This window comes from Adiantum capillus-veneris, chromosome 9 (assembly GCF_014529385.1).
Source record: "Adiantum capillus-veneris isolate H3 chromosome 9, ASM1452938v2, whole genome shotgun sequence".
Taxonomy (NCBI): domain Eukaryota; kingdom Viridiplantae; phylum Streptophyta; class Polypodiopsida; order Polypodiales; family Pteridaceae; genus Adiantum; species Adiantum capillus-veneris.
In genome coordinates, this window is record NC_140939.1 from 122,150,379 (window position 1) to 122,167,887 (window position 17,509).

At 44.0% G+C, this 17,509-nt stretch overlaps 1 protein-coding gene across 2 annotated transcripts in view; it reads right to left on the reverse strand.

Moving 5' to 3' along the window:
* Positions 1-17,000, reverse strand: part of LOC147451106 (uncharacterized) — a 72,477-nt gene extending 55,477 nt beyond the window's left edge. The window contains exons 1-5 of one of the 2 annotated variants that reach the window (XM_086520072.1): positions 16,648-16,998; positions 16,399-16,510; positions 5,262-5,298; positions 4,633-4,702; positions 4,334-4,435 (exon numbers count right to left, since the gene is read on the reverse strand). In XM_086520072.1, coding sequence (XP_086376198.1) covers positions 4,334-4,435; positions 4,633-4,702; positions 5,262-5,298; positions 16,399-16,510; positions 16,648-16,726 — 400 coding nt within the window. In that variant the 5' untranslated portion in view covers positions 16,727-16,998. Of the gene's footprint in view, positions 1-4,333; positions 4,436-4,632; positions 4,703-5,261; positions 5,299-16,398; positions 16,511-16,647 lie in introns of both variants that reach the window. The other variant, XM_086520073.1, reaches the window with a different exon arrangement.
* Between the last annotated feature and the right edge of the window lie 509 nt (positions 17,001-17,509).

Below are 17,509 nucleotides of genomic sequence, written 5' to 3' on the forward strand. Positions count from 1 at the left end.
GTCTTATTTTAGGCCTGGTTGCTTCTGAAGATATGGAGTTAAAGCAAATTGTCTCCCTTTCTTGGGCTGATTTTGCTTTGCTTCTGCTTCGGAGGCGGTTCTTTTCTTCTTTTGAGAAGAAGTAGAGGTAGACTGTTCATGGAGAGCCTTCTATTTGGCATGGTAAGTGCTTTGCTCCATCTTCCTCGGAGTACCCTTGTCATGTATTCCATCAACTATGCGGGCTGATTCCATAAGTATTTGCAAGTTACCTTGAGGGTAAAGCTTCATAGCCTTTTGCAAAGCTTCATGCAATCCTGCTTCAAACTTGCGCATCTTTTCCGAATCGTCAATCTTCTTGAATGGAGTGACTTTCAAGAGAACGTCCCAAAACCTATCCACATAGCGTGGAACAGTTTCGTTCTCTGATTGTGAAAGTCGATCCCATTCTTTCTTTACTTCTTCCTCATAGTCTGGAGGAAGGAACTGTGCGTAGAACTCCTTCTTGAAAGCAGTCCAATCTTGGGGTTTACGATCTTCCAGGATAAGGGTTAACCACCAACTGCTGGCGGTGCCTTTCAAGTACATATTGACATGGCAAAGCTTGGATCTTTCTTTATAATTCCCTTCAACAAATGCAACTTCGAATTGGCGGATGAAAGCCAAAGCTTTGTCATTATCACGCCGTCCATTGTAAGTGTCGAATTTCACATCTTTATCTCTCGACTTGAATGTTTTCTGTCTGTGGTGCTTCTTCTTATGGTGCTCCTTCTTTCTATGCTTAGACTCCTTATGGACATGAGTCTTTTCCCTTGAATGCACTTCTTGTTGCGACGGATCTTCAAGAAACATGTCTTCCGGAGCAACGATGTCATCTACATCCTTCATGAAAGAGAATTGAGGGGAATCAGGGGGATCCTACTCTTGAACCTTTAGGTTAAACCGCACATGACGTTGGAGGTTTCCTCTGCCTCTCGTGCATGCGAGAGGTTCCAATCAAAGGATCTTTCCTTGGTTCTGGCGCCTTTGGGTTCTGCGGGATTTCTCCCGACCCCATCGGCATTTTCTCCTTCCCTTTCTCAAGAGTATGGAGAATCTTTTGGACTTTTGGATGGGAGAGCTTTTTGCAACTCTTCCACCTGCTGTTGAAGGAGAGAACTCTATCTCGCATCCTCCCATTTCTGCAATCTGCCAAGAGTCGTCAATCCCTTAAAGAAGAGAGAGATGACCTTGCTCTGATACCACTGTCACAAAAATACGGAAGCGAAAACTGGCTATTAAATGCAATTTATATACTCAAGAGACTTTGGAGGGAAAGAGAGAAAGAGAGAAAGCTTGACACATCATTGGGGACCAGAAGATGGGTTGGTCCCCCCCCCCCCCCCCTAAAGAGAATATCTTTATTACTAAGGGAGAATTCTTTACAAGCACAGGAACGAAGCGAAAGCCCGTCCTCTATTCTTTCTTGTCCTTCTTCTTCTTCTGACTGAGAGAGTAGAAGAACTGCTCTCCTGACTACTAAGAGGATCTTTCCTCTTCTGTGAGATTTTGGGAAGCTCTCGAAGATGAGAGTCTATCTTCCACAAAACTCATCGGAAGCTCTCAAAAACGAAAGTCTATCTTCCGATAACTATGTCTCTTCGGACATAATCATTCCTGCAGTCAACCCACGAAGGAAACATGCAAAACACACGCACACAAGCTTGCTGTAATTTTCTGCACATAACCAGAAATTGTTACCTGAGCGCATTCCAATGCCGAAACGGAGGTCCTTTTCGCGACGGAAACGCTCCAAACTTTATGTGTGTGTATAGTAGGTAGAGAGGAATAGTTTCCTACTAAAGCTTTGCTGAAATTCACCCTAATACAGGTGATTAGGGGCTGAAAACAGAGAATTTGCAGCAGCTAGTAGAGAGAGAAAAAGAGTTTTCTACTAATTTACGCGATGAAACTTCTCCCACAGCTGCCTATGACCATGAGAGGCCTTATTCTAGGTGATGGGTGCACAGAGGCTCCACATACACCACAAGGTGCTGCTCTCAAGCTTCAATGGAGAGCTTCACTGCATAGAGGGCGTTCAACTTAGGGGGGGTAGTGCGGGAGGGGCTGCTCTCTTGTAGCCTCCCAGAAGAGGGGGGTGCTAGCATGGAGAGGGAGTGTGTGAGAGAGAGAGAGAGAGAGAGATTGCATGGGAAAGTGTGCCACTTGGCACACTTACTTTAAAATTTAAAAACCATTCAACTTTTGACTTTAAAAATCCTATTCTAGTTAATGAAATGTGCAATTAAGTGCACAACTGCACACATAGATGCAACCAATTAAATTGTTAGCTGCTCCCCAGTGCAATGCCGTACCGACACTACTCTGGCATTACCGGTTCGCACTTGTCCGGCCATTTGGTCCAGCGCAAATCATTTAAGAATACTTTAACTAACTTATCCTAAGGCCATAAAATAATCACGCCTTAGGGTTATTATTCTAAGGACCCCATCTCATTCCTGTGCTTGCACTAGCGCGCATAATTTTCTGAGCCTGAAATCTGAGGCTACTATCTACCCCTTCATTGAAGACCCGATTTCCCAATCACTAGGGCTTCAGGGTATTTTCTGCTAGGGTCTCCCTGAGGTGCACTGGCCCAAACTTGGGCGCACCTGAGGCCCCAGAACTTCTAAATCTATTCTGATGTGCACACAACTAATTAGATAATTCTTTTCTCGTAAATAAATCAATTATTTACAAAGTCTGACTTAGTTACAGTATAACATTTGTGTGCGCATATTGTCACGCCATCTTTGATCACCGGCAGCCGACATATTGGGACGTCATTTTTAGGAAGCTTGAAGGACACATTCCAGGATGTTCCTTTACTTCCTCTCCCATTGTTGATTGGAAGGCTGTCACTTCGCATTTGGCATGGCATGGCCAACAATCCTCTCTAGGAAACTCCCTTCGATTAGAGAGTCTGCATTGGAGCAGGGCATTCTCTTCAACTTTGGTCAAACGGTCTCCTCGCTAGGCGTATTTTCTTTCTCAAAAAGGAATATGCCAAGTGCATCAAGTGGTGGATGACATGGATCTGTTCTTTCGTTCTCTGACGTGGCATCCCCTTTTCAGTTGGGTCTCCACTATTCTCCTCTTTGGTGGGAGATTCAAAGGATACTTGTTGATCACTCACCCATTCCTCTTTTAGATGTGGACTCCCACTTCTCTGATTGGAATCTTGCTACTGCCAGACTGGAATGCATTTCAGCCGGCAATGTTTTTGCCCTCTTGCAATCTGATGTGTAAATTGTGTGTCATGGTAATCAAATGTGGTCACTCTCCAAGTCATCCTTGTGGTGGCAACGAACATTGTCTAGCATTTGGCAGAGTCATCTACCTTTGAAGAAACGTATTTTCTTGTGGTGTTGCTTAGTGGAGCTCTACCTGTTGGCAGCTTATTGCATGCACGGCATATTGCACCTTCTCGCTGCTTAAGATGCCATGAAGTTGAGGAGACTGTGCCACACTTATTGTGGGGTTGTCATTGCTCTAGATCCTTCATTCGGCAAGTGTCAACTGCTCTTCGGCTTCATTTTCCTTTCGGCATTTTTCACATACGGTTTTGACTTTTTGGGGTGCTCCACTCTCCGCAATCTCAATTTACGGTGTTTTTAATTGGGTCAGATTTTGGGTTTCATGGGCCATTTGGCACCATAGGAACTCATTAATGTTTCAAGGCACTGATGTTGACCCGTTTCCCTAATTCAAATTGTCGCCTGGTCAAGCGCTGCATTTCGCTCATGATGCTGGGGACATCACTCTTAATGCCTGCAGGATTTACTTTGACTATATCTAGCCCTCGGAGCCTCATGGTGCTCCACTTTTGATGTCTCTTATTTTTCGTGGGTTTTCCTTGCTTTGAGGTTTCCCACTTGTAAATTCCATCAACAAGATTTACAAAAAAAAAGTATGTTTTGCATGTGCAAACTGAACACACATGATACTGTACACAAGCACAGGTATCACAGCTACTGTGGGCAAAGAAATATAATTGTCAAGCTAAATTAACCTTACACTACAGTCACTCCAGCACACATCCTTTCTCTCACACACACAAGCACATAGTTTCCACACATGCACGCATGCCCATGACACTTCAATACCACACATAGACACAAACAAACATACACACAGGCATGTGTGTGTGTGTGTGTGTGCACGCACGCGCGTGTGTGCGTGCACACAGCGTGCACATGTATATGTGTGTATTTATGAGTGTTTGCATGATGTTGGAGGGTAAAGAATGGGGAGAGGAGAAACAGTTAACTATCATGAAGGCGTCGAGAATCAAAATGCATAGCTGAAAACTTACTGTTGGGAGATTCTTTGGACAGAAGTTCAACAACATGTGCTGCTGAGGCATCTAGACCTTCTAAATCATCAGGTCCTTCCCAAGCTGGTCGTCCATCAAACCCTTGAAAATCCATCGAAAAGAAAGAAAAGATCATGAGATGAAAGCCAATAAAAGTGCACTCACAAGGTATAGTCCCAAAAATATCAACAAGCTTAGCGAAAAAAGAAAAAACAAATAGATGCCACTTTTGAAGCCTTTCTACCAAAAAATTTATGACTACAACAGCTGATAATTCAACTTCAAATTGGATCGTTTACATGCATTGCATTGATATCCTCCCAAAGCAGTTATAGCCTGCATAGGGGCCGTGGGAACAATCCATTTTATCTGCATGTAGAAACAAACGCATAAGCAGCACTGATCTCGAAGCAAGAGCTCTTTCATAGTTTTGACTATCTTTGAATAAACATCACGAGCATACATGCAAAACATAACTTTGTAGAGTCAATTTACAAATTTACAAGGATAGCAATGCATTTATCTGCTCATATAGAGAAAGCCATAGTTGACACTGATGACATCCTTATTATTATAGTGAGCTCATCTGGGTACACCCATATGTATCCATTCATATGGTGACCATACATGAAACATAAATAACTGGAGACCATTCATGGATTTACGACATTTACAAGGCCAGATAAGTTTTATCTTTAGCTACTAGACAAGTGCACTATAAGCATAGTTCTCCAACAACCAAGAGCAGCAATATATGCACATGCACAAATTTGAAGTCAAACACAAACATCCACAAACACAACCATACTAGAATGAGCTAGATATGCACATACAAACAATGCACATGCACAAATTTGAAGTGCATGCACACAACAAAATCTAGAATCCACAGGCAAACACAAGTTCAGATTTTATTTTGGCAGCCTACATTTTGTGAAGGGAACTCTTGGAATTCTTCGGCCCAGCTGCAAAAACAAGCACATTAGTCACTGCAAAAACTTGCTGACAAAAAGGTTGCATGAGCTTCAAATACATAAACGGATAATTAATAAGAACACAAAAAGATGCTGAGAATGTAAAAAGGGAGAAGCAGAGATAGGGTTAAACACAAATGACCCTACATGAAACGGCACCGGTTCTACTACATAGCATCTTATCACTTCCAATCATACTTCTATGAAAAAACTGATTATGGAAGTGATAAGATGCTATATAATTGGCAAGCCAACTGAGCGAACAGCACAGAGAGAGAGAGAGAGAGAGAGAGAGAGAGCAATGAAAATGAAATGAAACGAAATGTAAGGCAGAACGACCTATAAGACCAAAAGTTGCAATCCTCATATGTGTGATACCACTACCTGGAATAAAAGTGAGTAAAAGATGACCTATAAATGAGGAAAATGAAACATAGGCAACAAGTGTGACAAGGGGCATCACACAATAGCAGGAGGCTACAATACAAGGTATCAAACTATAGAGGAGGGGGAGAGGCTACAAATTACAATACGAGAAGTGGGGGAGGAATCATCTCAGGAACTATTGCATGGGACCTGGGTCTCTTCAATATGGTAAGAAAACGAGTAGGCCTCACCCACTATCTGGTAATGATAGCTTTTATCCTCCTCTATAAGCAACGTTGGTACAATGATCTCCCTCGAAGTCTAGGCTGTCTTGAACGTTGTATTCGAAAGGATCGCCTGTGTGGGAGCCTTGATTGTATCTTGCATGTCTCCCTAGGAGGTAAAAAATTTGTCATCTCTAGGGAAATGATAAGTCATTCTCAATGTACACAAAAGATACTACATGTAAGAGATATCTTCATACCTAGCTCTCCTGTAGGTGTACGCCATGTCCTGCTAATATCAAGCTGTGTATATCTTGACTGATGAGCTAGCTGACCTCAGATCAGTTCACAGTGAGGACGGTGCATCCAAAGAATACTGAAAGGGTGGTAGTCTGTCCATACTAAATCCATAAGGACCAAACCATGCTGACATTTTTGCATACCAGCAAGTAGTGTCCTCTCCCTCTAGGAGCTATATAGAGGACTCCAAGGCTATCCAAGCACACTTGTGTCTCAGAAGCTTCCATAAGTTATGCATAAATGATATTGATCTAGTGAGTGGCTCCTCTAGGATAGGTGCCCTTCAAATCTCGACTCTAACGATCTCTTCTAAGATGGAGCCTTTACTCCAGATCATGTCGGATATCATAGTGACCAACCGTCTCTCCATCGACCTCCATCCATCATAAGTTCGACCCTATCAGGTGTGACAATCCATGCTAGGCCCCTTACTTCGACATCATATAGCATAGCAATGGTGACTAGAGTATTGAATAACCATCGTTTCGTGCAAGGCTCCAAAAACTGATATGAGCACATCCTCTACTATCTTGTGACAAATGTAAGGTAGCAAGATGCCTCTACATGCCCCCTAATGTTAGGTGCAGCGGAAGTGATTGACGGGAACACCTCAGGATTAGTGCTTAGTAAGTACATAGGGTTTTCCTTCTACTTAATGAGAGAGATGTGCAATAGACAAAGAGAGAAAGGAGAGAATGAATACTGTGAGTGAAGGTTTTGTGAGTGACAAAGAGAGAAAGAGGACTCGCACCAAATGGGTCCCAAACCTCCATCCAAGGGCCCCGCTAGAGTGGTATTTGCTTTAGATTGCACAAATGTTGATACAAGGATCTAGATGCTGAGGTGCTGATGGGATCATGCATTGAATGCTTGGACTCGACCGTATGGCAGAGGCTAAGGGCTGAAATCTGAAAATGCTAGAGAGGCTGACTTGGATCTGCAAACTTGACGAGTCTAGGGCCTGAAACCTGAAATCGCTGATGTTGCTTATGGCTGAAATCTGCAAGATGCTGAGATGCTCCAAAAACACTAGGGGAATTCCTGCTTGATCGTTGTGTAGGTTGAGAAAACGCTAGGACTTGCTGAGGGTGTTGAGCCCATCTGGCTACTAAACTTATGCTCTAGAGAGAGCCAAAGGGCTCTCTTATATATGCTTTACAAGGCTGGGTCGAGCAAAAACATGCACATAGGGTTCGATGTGCACGTGACATCCCCCCCTTTTTAAGGTGAGATACTATCACGAGGACGTGTCAAGTGGCAGCTGTTAACTATGTCACGAGGACGTGGCAACTGCTAACCTTAGTTGTTGGTTTCTTTCCAATGATTTTTGTTTTATTTTTGAGACCCTCTTTTTGAAGTAGCAAACGGTCGGACATTGTATGGCCAATGTGAACGGAAGTTTCACCCGCAGACGGGAAGTGGTCGGCACTGGAATTCATATAGTAAGAGGATGTCTAGGCTCAGAGCAAGATCATGTAGGTCCCCTCGTCGCACTTAGCAAGTTGGTGGATACTAGGAAGTGAACTCAATAAAGGCATAAAGTCAAGGTGGGATCACCAACAGAAAGTATCCGGCAATTGGGCCACATTGCACTTTTGGATGCGATCCCAATGAGGATAGATGGTCAGATGACCAGTGGGAGCCCAACAAAAGCATCTCCTAAAAATTAGGGAACTGCTATTTTGGGCCGTGAAATGTGTTCGCATCATTACCTTCGGTATGACCAAGGGAACACTTTACAACTCTGCCGCGAAGTCAACTGGGCAACCAATCAGGAGATTTTTAGACGACAAACCCGAAACAGGCAAATGCTTGTAAATGTGCCAAGTGGCACTTTCCTGGAAAGTGTACTTGCCTCATGCAGAAAAATGGGCGCTGAATTTTATGCTGGGAGAGGCCTCATTATGCATTTTGTCACAGGTTAAGGGCTCTCCCCTACGTGCAGTTATCTGATGCCCCACAAGAGGGCTTTTCATTTGACTGATGTAAAGTTGTGTGCGTTCATGCGCAATTGCCGAGGCAAGAGCCTCTTGCACAGGTATTGGATTAGCTAGTGGTTAATCCCCCGCAGGTACAGGTGAATTCGGAGAGGTTTCTGTCACAAAGTGATGACGTGGCGGACAGCAAAAACCCTAAATTCCTACAAACCCTAATTTCTGCCAGAAACCCTAATTTCCGGAAATCGCAGAGGCAGAATATTTTATTTTATTTTATTTTTAAATATTTGAAATTTTGAGCGACGCAAATCTCAGCTTTTCGCTTTGATTTGGGAGAAAGAAAGAGAAAAAAGAGAACTTGCTTTTTACTGACTCTCATTGAGAGAGAGAGAATCTGCTTTTGCTTTCAAGCTTTTGGGGCTCTGCTTTTGGGCATCCTTTGTAACCTTTAAATTAGTGGTGAGGGCCTCACTTCTCAGAGCATCTGGACGCAGAGTCTGAGAGTGAAACCGTAACCGCTCTCTTGTACTTTGATGATTGATTAATACAAAAAGAAATACCGAAAGGGGCGCCAGTCTTTGGGGCCAATATCTCTAGGCACGGAACTCCGCCGCGCCAGTGCAAATCTATTGTGATCTATGAATTGTTTTGAAGTGGTTATTTGGTGCTGTCACGGTTGATTCTTGACTTGGAGTGTCCAAGTCTGTTACAGTGGTATCAGAGCACGGCCGATTTCTCTTCTACGGGAAATCCGATCCCTGAATTTTTTTTTCCGCGGCACCTATGGCTTCAGGCAATGATCAGTCGACTCCCTCTGCATCCGGAGATGCGGGCTGGGATCACAACGAAGATTCAGACAGAGAGTATGGCCCGCCTCGGCCTACTCAGGCGGAGCAAAGAGAGATGGAGCGTCGTCAATTGATTGGCGATGCAACAAAGATGATGCTCAATTTTGCCAAGGACCCAAAGATGGCAAAATATATAAACCATACCTCTTTGGAAGAGGTACAAATGAAGTGGCAAAGAACCACAACACCACTCCCGAAACCCGATCTCAAGAAACATTCTGCCTCCAAGAAATATACGGAGAAGGAACTGGAGAACATGGTTGATGCACAGATTGCTCAGCTTTTTGACGCGCAAAAGAAAGCCAAAAAGCACAGCAAAAAGCACAAGAAAAGCACTGACTTCCCGGGATTTTTGGGTTGTCGGTAGACATTTGACAAGGCAAAGAAATTGAAGAAGCGCGTCAAGTTTAAAGACCTACCCAGTTCTTCTTCTTCTTCTTCTGACTGTTCTTCTAGCTCCTCGGATTAGAGCGAAGAAGACAGAAAAAGCAAAAAGCGAAGCAAGACACAAAGCTTCGGAAAGGGCAAGAAAAAGGCAAAGAAGGCTACATCTCGCCCAGAGACTGACAGTTCTACTGAGGACTCGTCTACAGACAGCTCAGATTCCGATGACGGAAAGTTTTATGCGAACAAGAAGAATTTTTACAAAGCCAACCAGTATGACTTTCTCGAAGATAAAAGCTAGAAAGTCCGAGAGTTTAAGGAAGGTGGCCACTCGATCAAGTTTGATACTTTCTCAGGATACTCAGATGCTTCGAAGGCTTTGTCTTTTATACAACAGTTTGACATCGCTTTCGCGGGAGGACGCTATTCAGAGCACTCCAAGATTCGGAGAGCTGCCTCTTACTTTAAGGGGAATGCTCGTACTTGGTGGTCCACGCTTCTTTTAAACAAGAGTGCGCCAGTTAAATGGCTGAAATTTAAGAAGCTTTTTATTTCTTCTTGGTTGACTCAAGAGTTTGAGCGAGATATACGAGCTGCTTGGAACCATCTCCGGATGACCAAGAGCGATACAATGAATTCTTATTGTGAAAGATTCTGGAACTCTTTTCTACCCGCCTCTTCATTCAAGAAGATCTCGTTCAGAGAACAGATTGAGCGGTTTACCTTGGGTCTACCTACAGAGATCTGAGATCACTACTTGGAACAGAAGTCAGCTTCTATTCAGGAGTTGATGAGTCATGCGAAGCGGGGCTTTGCCATTCACTCTGGCAGTCTGACCTACCCCACAGATGAGGCCATGACACAACGAGCCGAACAGACTTCTGGGAATGAAAGTAGAAAGAAAAAGAGCAACCCAGAGAAGAAGGATGCACGACCCAAGCTTACTCCTGAGGAGAGAGCTCGCTTCATCAGAGAGGGGAAGTGCTTTGGATGCGGGGAACATGGACATATCTCCGCGAAGTGCCCTAATAAGGCACATAAAGAACAGAATGATAAAGACGACGACAGGTCTGAGAGTTCGAGAGCAGCTGAGGAATGTGGCAGAAAAGGCAGATAGAAAAGCAGAACTGGTACCACATGGCGTGGGACCTGCACCGAATCTAATGAATGAAAGTACAAACTTTGCCGCTTTTGGGGCAAAGTGCAGGATCAGGAAGCTCTTTTGAAGGAGCCAAGGCCAACTTCTTTTCACTTGGAATTGGCGGCTCGATTTGGAATTACGCCCGACAGACTGACGCCACAAGCAGAGGTAGTTCGACTGGCACCCGGATGGGATATTGCCATTACACCGAGCATTGGCAAACTTTGTTTGCAATGACAGGGGTGTTCAGGGCACGCGAGTGACGTTCTACTCAGGATCCCTTGGTACCACAAGAACTACGCCGTGGTTGACTACCGGGCCGAGAAAGCGACTTTGATAAATGAAGGGCTTAGAGATTGTACTTGATGAACTTCAGTTTCTTACTCATTCTTTTGGAAGAGAACTGAACGATGGATAAAGGTTGAATATGTTTTGACCTGATCAAAAGAACGCCAAGATTTTTCTCCACACTCATGCCGATTGCTTTTCAGAGGGGCCGAAGATCAAACCATTGATCTGATACTTGGAAGCACGCCACCGAATCGGCCACCTTACCGTGTGAGCCGAGTATAGAATGAAAAGATTATGAACCCAGTGAAAGACCTCTTGGAAAAGGGTCTTGTCCAGCCTAGTACTTCACCGTATTGCTCTCCAGTGTTGTTGGTTTTGAAGAAAGACGGATCTTGGAGAATGTGCATCGATTATAGCACTCTCAACGAAATCACCATCAAGAACAGATTTCCGATTCCTAGGATCGATGATATACTCGACAGGTTACAGGGATCCTCGTGCTTTAGCAGGTTGACTTGAAGAGTGGATATCATCAGATCAGGATAGTGCCAGGAGATGTCTACAAGACAACTATTCGGACGACTTTAGGGTTATTTGAGTTTTTGGTGATGCCTTTTGGCTTAACCAATGCTCTTGCGACATTTAACTAGATGATGGACAGGATTTTTTGAGAGTACAGGCTATTTGTTGACACTTTCTTTGACGACATCATTGTTTTCTCCAAGAATGAGGCAGAACACAGAGATCATCTGCTTCAAGTCTTTCAGGCATTACGAGATCACACGTTAGTGATTAATGCAAAGAGAAGTGAATTTTTTCTACCAGAGATACACTTTTTGGGACACATTGTGTCAGCAACAACAGGAGTGCAAATGGACCCGGCCAAGATAGAGACTATCCGTGATTGGCCCGATTTGAGGAATGTCCATGAAGTTTGAAGTTCTTGAGACTGTGTTCGTACTATAGGCGGTTCATACGAAAGTTTGCAGAGGTTGCTTCCCCTTTGCATACCTTGACACAGAAAGGAGTACCTTTTTCGTGGGGACCCACAAAGGTGACTGCCTTTCGGACACTGAAAGAGAAATTGACTACGGGACCTATTTTGACTTTGCCGGACTTGCAGAAGTCATTTGAAGTATATTGTGATGCTTGTGGTTGTAGTCTGGGTGCGGTCTTGATGCAAGAAGGCCATGTCATAGCTTACGAGAGCCGTTTGTTCTCTAGGCAGGAGATGACATCACAGATCTATGAGAAAGAGCTTTTGGCGGTTATCCATGCTCTTGCTCAATGGCGGCATTACCTACTCGGAGCGGATTTCACTGTCTTTAAAGACCATCAGAGTTGGCGCTACTTCTTGTCACAGAAGCAGCTTTCGGAAAAGCAGATGCGGTGGGCGAACATCTTGTCACAGTTTCACTTCCAGATTGTCCATGTGCAGGGACAAAAGAATGTGGTGGCAGATGCTGTGTCTCAGAAACCGTTGGTTCTGGCTATTTCCGCGATACATCATAGGAGCTTCGAGGATATGGTCGATCAGTATGCCACAGATACAGATTTTGCAGATATTTTCACACGGCTACGGGATGGGGAGACAGTAGCTGGATACTCCCTTCGGGAAGGCTACTTGATGAAAAAGACTATGTTGTGCATTACACAGCCGTTGAGGGAAAAGGTTATGACTGAATGCCACTGTCCACCTTTTACGGGTCACGACGGCATTGCTACCACCATGAAAGGGGTAGAGAGATACTTCTTTGGGCCGAGACTCAAAAAGGATGTGGAAGAGTTTGTGCGCAGTTGCTTGGTATGCCAGAAGGTCAAGTTTGACAGGCATAAGGCACAGGGATTATTACAGCCTTTACCCATATCCACCCACCCCTGGGAAAATATTGAAATGGATTTCATTTTTTTTAATCTCCCGAGAATACAGAATGATCACGATGATTTTCTGATTACATGGCACGTCTGAGACGATTCTCTCCGACAGAGACCCCAGATTTATGAGTTGGTTTTGGAAGGCAATTTGGGAGAACATTGGCACGCACTTGCAGTTCTCGTCATCGTTCCACTTGCAGACTGACGGGCAATTTGAGATTGCCAATTCAGTGAAGATTTATTGAAGTCTTGTATCTCGGATCAGAAGCTCAATGGGAAAAGAACTTACCTTTGGTGGAATTTGCCTACAATAACACGATACACTCTTCGACGGGGAAGACGCCATGTGAGATTGTTGAAAGTGTTGCGAAGGTTCCATCCTTCCTGAGCACGAAAGATTAGATATTGGAAGCGGATGAATATTCGCGAGATTTGGATACGGCTTTTGCCAAGGTTCGCGAGACTTTACAGGAGTCTCAAGAACGACAGAAAAAGGCAGCGGATCGCCATCGTCGCGACTTGAAACTGAAGGAGGATGATTGGGTGCTCTTACTTTTGAGAAGGCACGCCTACGAAAGAAAAAGGGAAAGGAGAGGCTTTTTCCAAAGCTTAGTATGCAATACTACAGACCTTTCCAGATCACTGACAAGATAAATGATGTCTCCTTCCAATTGAAACTGCCAGATACTTGGAGGATTCACAATGCATTGCATGTGAGTCTCTTGAACTCTGTTAAGGGTGATGTGCCTGATGATGGGGAGCCTGATGAGCAACCCAAAGTGGAAGAAAACAAGGAGATCCTTGTTCCTGAACAGATTTTGGCACATAATGATACGAAGAAAGGTAAAGTCCGAAGGCGGTTCTTGGTTTAGTTCAAGAACTTTCCTGCATTTGATGCGAAGTGGATGGAGGAGGAGGACCTAGCAGATACTCCTCGGATTGTGAAACTTTACCTCGATGCTTTGGTTTAGCATAGTCTACTCCAAACGGAACCCAGAATTCAGCTTGGCCGGAGATCTGGTGCAGTGGGATGCACAAGAGGGGAGTCACTCCACTCCTTTGTCAACAGATGCCTCGATTTTGATACTAAAGTCACTGATGTCTCTTTGAGCTTCAGGGATACTGAGAGCTGACAGTATTCTGCTGGATGACTTTATGAAATGGAATTCCTGATTATGATACTGATTTGTTCTTGACTTCTTTTGAGTGCAGGAACTGATAGACGAAATGACTGCAGCATTTTGGTCTGATTGATCTCGAATAGACATGGTTGCAATAGGGGTTAGTCAATCGGACATCGATGAGGTCCCGATTGGACCTAGATGTGATTGCTAGCTACATTGCCGATAAATCATGGTCTAAGATCCGAATGAATGTTGAATGTCATGTGATGTCTGGTGATGTCCTGTGATGTCGTGTGATGTGACTGTCGATTTTGTACATGTGCTAGATGTGTGTTCCTAGTACGTAGGTACTAACAGTCAGTGTCTGCTAAGACGGTTTATGGCTTTTGTCGGTTTTGCAAGCGTAATCGCGGTTGATTACAATGCTTTCAAGAGGGGGGTATGTCACAAAGTGATGAAGTGGCAAACAACAGAAACCCTAATTTCTGCCAGAAACCCTAATTTCCGAAAATCGCGGAGGCGGAATATTTTTTTATTTTTATTTTTTAAAAAATTATTTTTTTTGGGAAATTTTGAGCGACGCAAATCTCAGCTTTTCGCTTTGATTTGGGAGAAAGAAAGAGAAAAAAGAGAACTTGCTTTTTACTGACTCTCATTGAGAGAGAGAGAATTTGCTTTTGCTTTCAAGCTTTTGGGGCTCTGCTTTTGGGCATCCCTTGTAACCTTTAAATTAGTGGTGAGGGCCTCACTTCTCAGAGCATCTGGACGCAAAGTCTAAGAGTGAAACCCTAACCGCTCTCTTGTACTTTGATGATTGATTAATACAAAAAGAAATACCGAAAGGGGCACCAGTCTTTGGGGCCAATATCTCTAGGCACGGAACTCCGCCGGGCCAGTGCAAATCTATTGTGATCTGTGAATTGTTTTGAAGTGGTTATTTGGTGCTGTCGCGGTTGATTCTTGACTTGGAGTGTCTAAGTCTCTTACAGTTTCACGTGAGAAATCTCGTCCGATTCAAAGGGCAAGTACCCCTACAAGTGCGGGAGCTCGAGGACTCGCTACGGATGCGACCAGCACGCAAAACGGAGCCCAAAACAGAAAATTACAACCTGCTGTGTATTTTTGCAGATTTAGGGTTTCGGCCCTAAACGGACGGTCCCTAATACCCCAGGAGGTTCGGGGATGTGAGGGGACCGCTAAACAATTGATCTGGTGCATTTTCGGGGCAGAAAACAGAGAATTCAGTGTGCTACAAATTCTCGCCAGGTTTTGCAAAGTGTCCGTATGAGTCAGGAAAGTCATCTATTGCGTGGGGATACTGTCTGTGAAGCGTCCTAGTACAGTTATGCTGCCGAAATTGGGCCAGAACAGGTGGATTTCAGCCCGGATTATGCTTGACAACTTGTAGGAAATCACAGGTTTTATTCCCTCTGTTAAAGAATAAAGAAATACCGAAAGGGGCGCCAATTTTGGGGCCTACAGGTTGTCGGCGTCTGCTCGAAGCATCCTAGCTTTTGATGTGTGTGCTTAAGTGTTAATTCCCGTCGCAGGGTTCCTTTGCACGTTCTCTCTGTGTGTGTCTAAAGTAAAGAATTTTGAGTGAACGCCAACGCCTACCGCCTCACGGACCGGTTTCAGATATTGATACCGAGGTGCATGGCTTCCTTGTAGTCCGCCAACAACTCTGGGTAATCTGTGAAAAAATTCTCGTTGACCCACATTGCCTTCTTGATAGTTCCGATAGAGATGACATTCCTCTTGTCGGGCTCGTGACAAAGTATAAGGAGAAATTTCCTCCTCTTAGATATGAAAAAGTTGTATATGTTAGGAGATCCATAAGGCTGAAAATCAGAAAATAGTTTGGGCTTTTATCAAAATTTGTGTATATGATACTACTCCTTTCTTTATATATTGTATCTGGGGAATGCGTTCTCAAAATGTTTGAAGAGACAAAGAGAGGGAAAAGGCAGTTTTTCCCCTATGGTTTGATTGTCCTGTAATGCTTACACGCTTTTTACAATACCTTTGGGCTTTGATGTATTTCAATTCTGTAACATAGAGTACAAGCCCTCCCTTTATTGCACAAAGAAAGAGAAAGAGCACCTTCAATGTGTAACTCACCATCTAGAAAGTGAACTCACACTGTCATGACTACCTCAATCAAACTTTGAATATGTTAGTCCAAAAGGAATAAGATTTTCAAGCTTTTCTGGCAGACTCATCATCCAAACTTGTCGTAAGGTTACTTTTGTGATGGAACCCTTGCAATCCATCCATTTCTTGTATGGCTCGTTCACAATGACAGGAAATAATGAGAAGGCAGCGGTGACATATGAGTCTTCCCAAGGCAATCTAGATCAAAATTCCAGCACTCCAAAATTGTTCCCTTCAAGACACAATTGTCAAGAACAAATAGGCTGGGCCTAAAGCATACTACCATGATAGAGAATTTGATGCACAATCATACACAGAAAAAGAATGCATCAAACCCGTAAAGGTGCTCTGGAACAATGCATACATCACAAGTATTCACCATGCGTAGTTTCAGCTTGGAAAAAAGCACTCCTGATACTGTTAGCACGTAGAGACAACTAAACTTACCTGGCACCCACATCTCCACGACCATGGAGCCATACGATTGTGGCACGATGTTCTCCTTTGGGCTGAATCACGTGCGTTCTCTCATACAAAAGTTTCCGGCTATTCTGGAGCTCTGCATTGATCGATCTTGTTTAAATCAGATGGAAATCAATCTCTCTCTCTCTCTCTCTCTCTCTCTCTCTCTCTCTCTCACACACACACACACACACACACACAGAGTACTACAGACATACACAAACAAGCGCTTACTTGGCTTCGACGAGGCAGAGAAAAGCGTGGTGTTCTGCGAAGCCATGGAGAAGAAGCAGCGAGCTGCCGTCCGGTGCATCGGCCTTTTTATTTTTATTGTTTTCTATTTTTTTGCCACCCTCGCAATAGTAGTGAGTGTAGATATATATTACGAAAACAGCCATGCTCCAGACAAACCATGGCATCTACCAGCACCATCCCGACCGTACATCAGCTGACAAAGGGAGCCACCTTGCAACTGAAAGTAGCTTAGGAATCTAAAACCGCTGCCACAACGCGCCCCTTGATCGCCAAGCCAAGGCATAGGGAAACACACATTGACAGAAAGGGGTAGAATCATCTTTTCTTCTTCTTCTATTTCAACAAGCTCACAGTACCAGTGCAAGTCTTCTTACCCTTAGTCCGGTGCATGACCTCTTATTTTATATAAGTTGGTCAAGCAAAAATTAAAATGCTTGACAAATATTAATATAATACTTGTCATGTCTTATTTACTACAGTAGTTGCATTATGTCTCTGCAATGGCAAAGAAATCAAAAATGAAAGATCCCCGTGGAGATACTCTCTCTCTCTCTCTCTCTCTCTCTCTCTCTCTCTCTCTCTCTCTCTATATATATATATATATATATATTCTCGAGGCGGGGGCATAGGGGTAGGGGAGCTGCTTCTCTCTCTTTCTCTCTTTTTCTATTCTGGGGGCAGCGCCTCGAGAAGCCAGCGAGGACTCTCTCTCTCTCTCTCTCTCTCTCTCTCTCTCTCTCTCTCTCTCTCTCTCTCTCTCTCTCTCTCTCTAGCAGCTAAGGGAGCGTTTTCTCAATGTCGCACGCGATGGGCATTGTGGGAGCAGGTGAGGACGAGCACG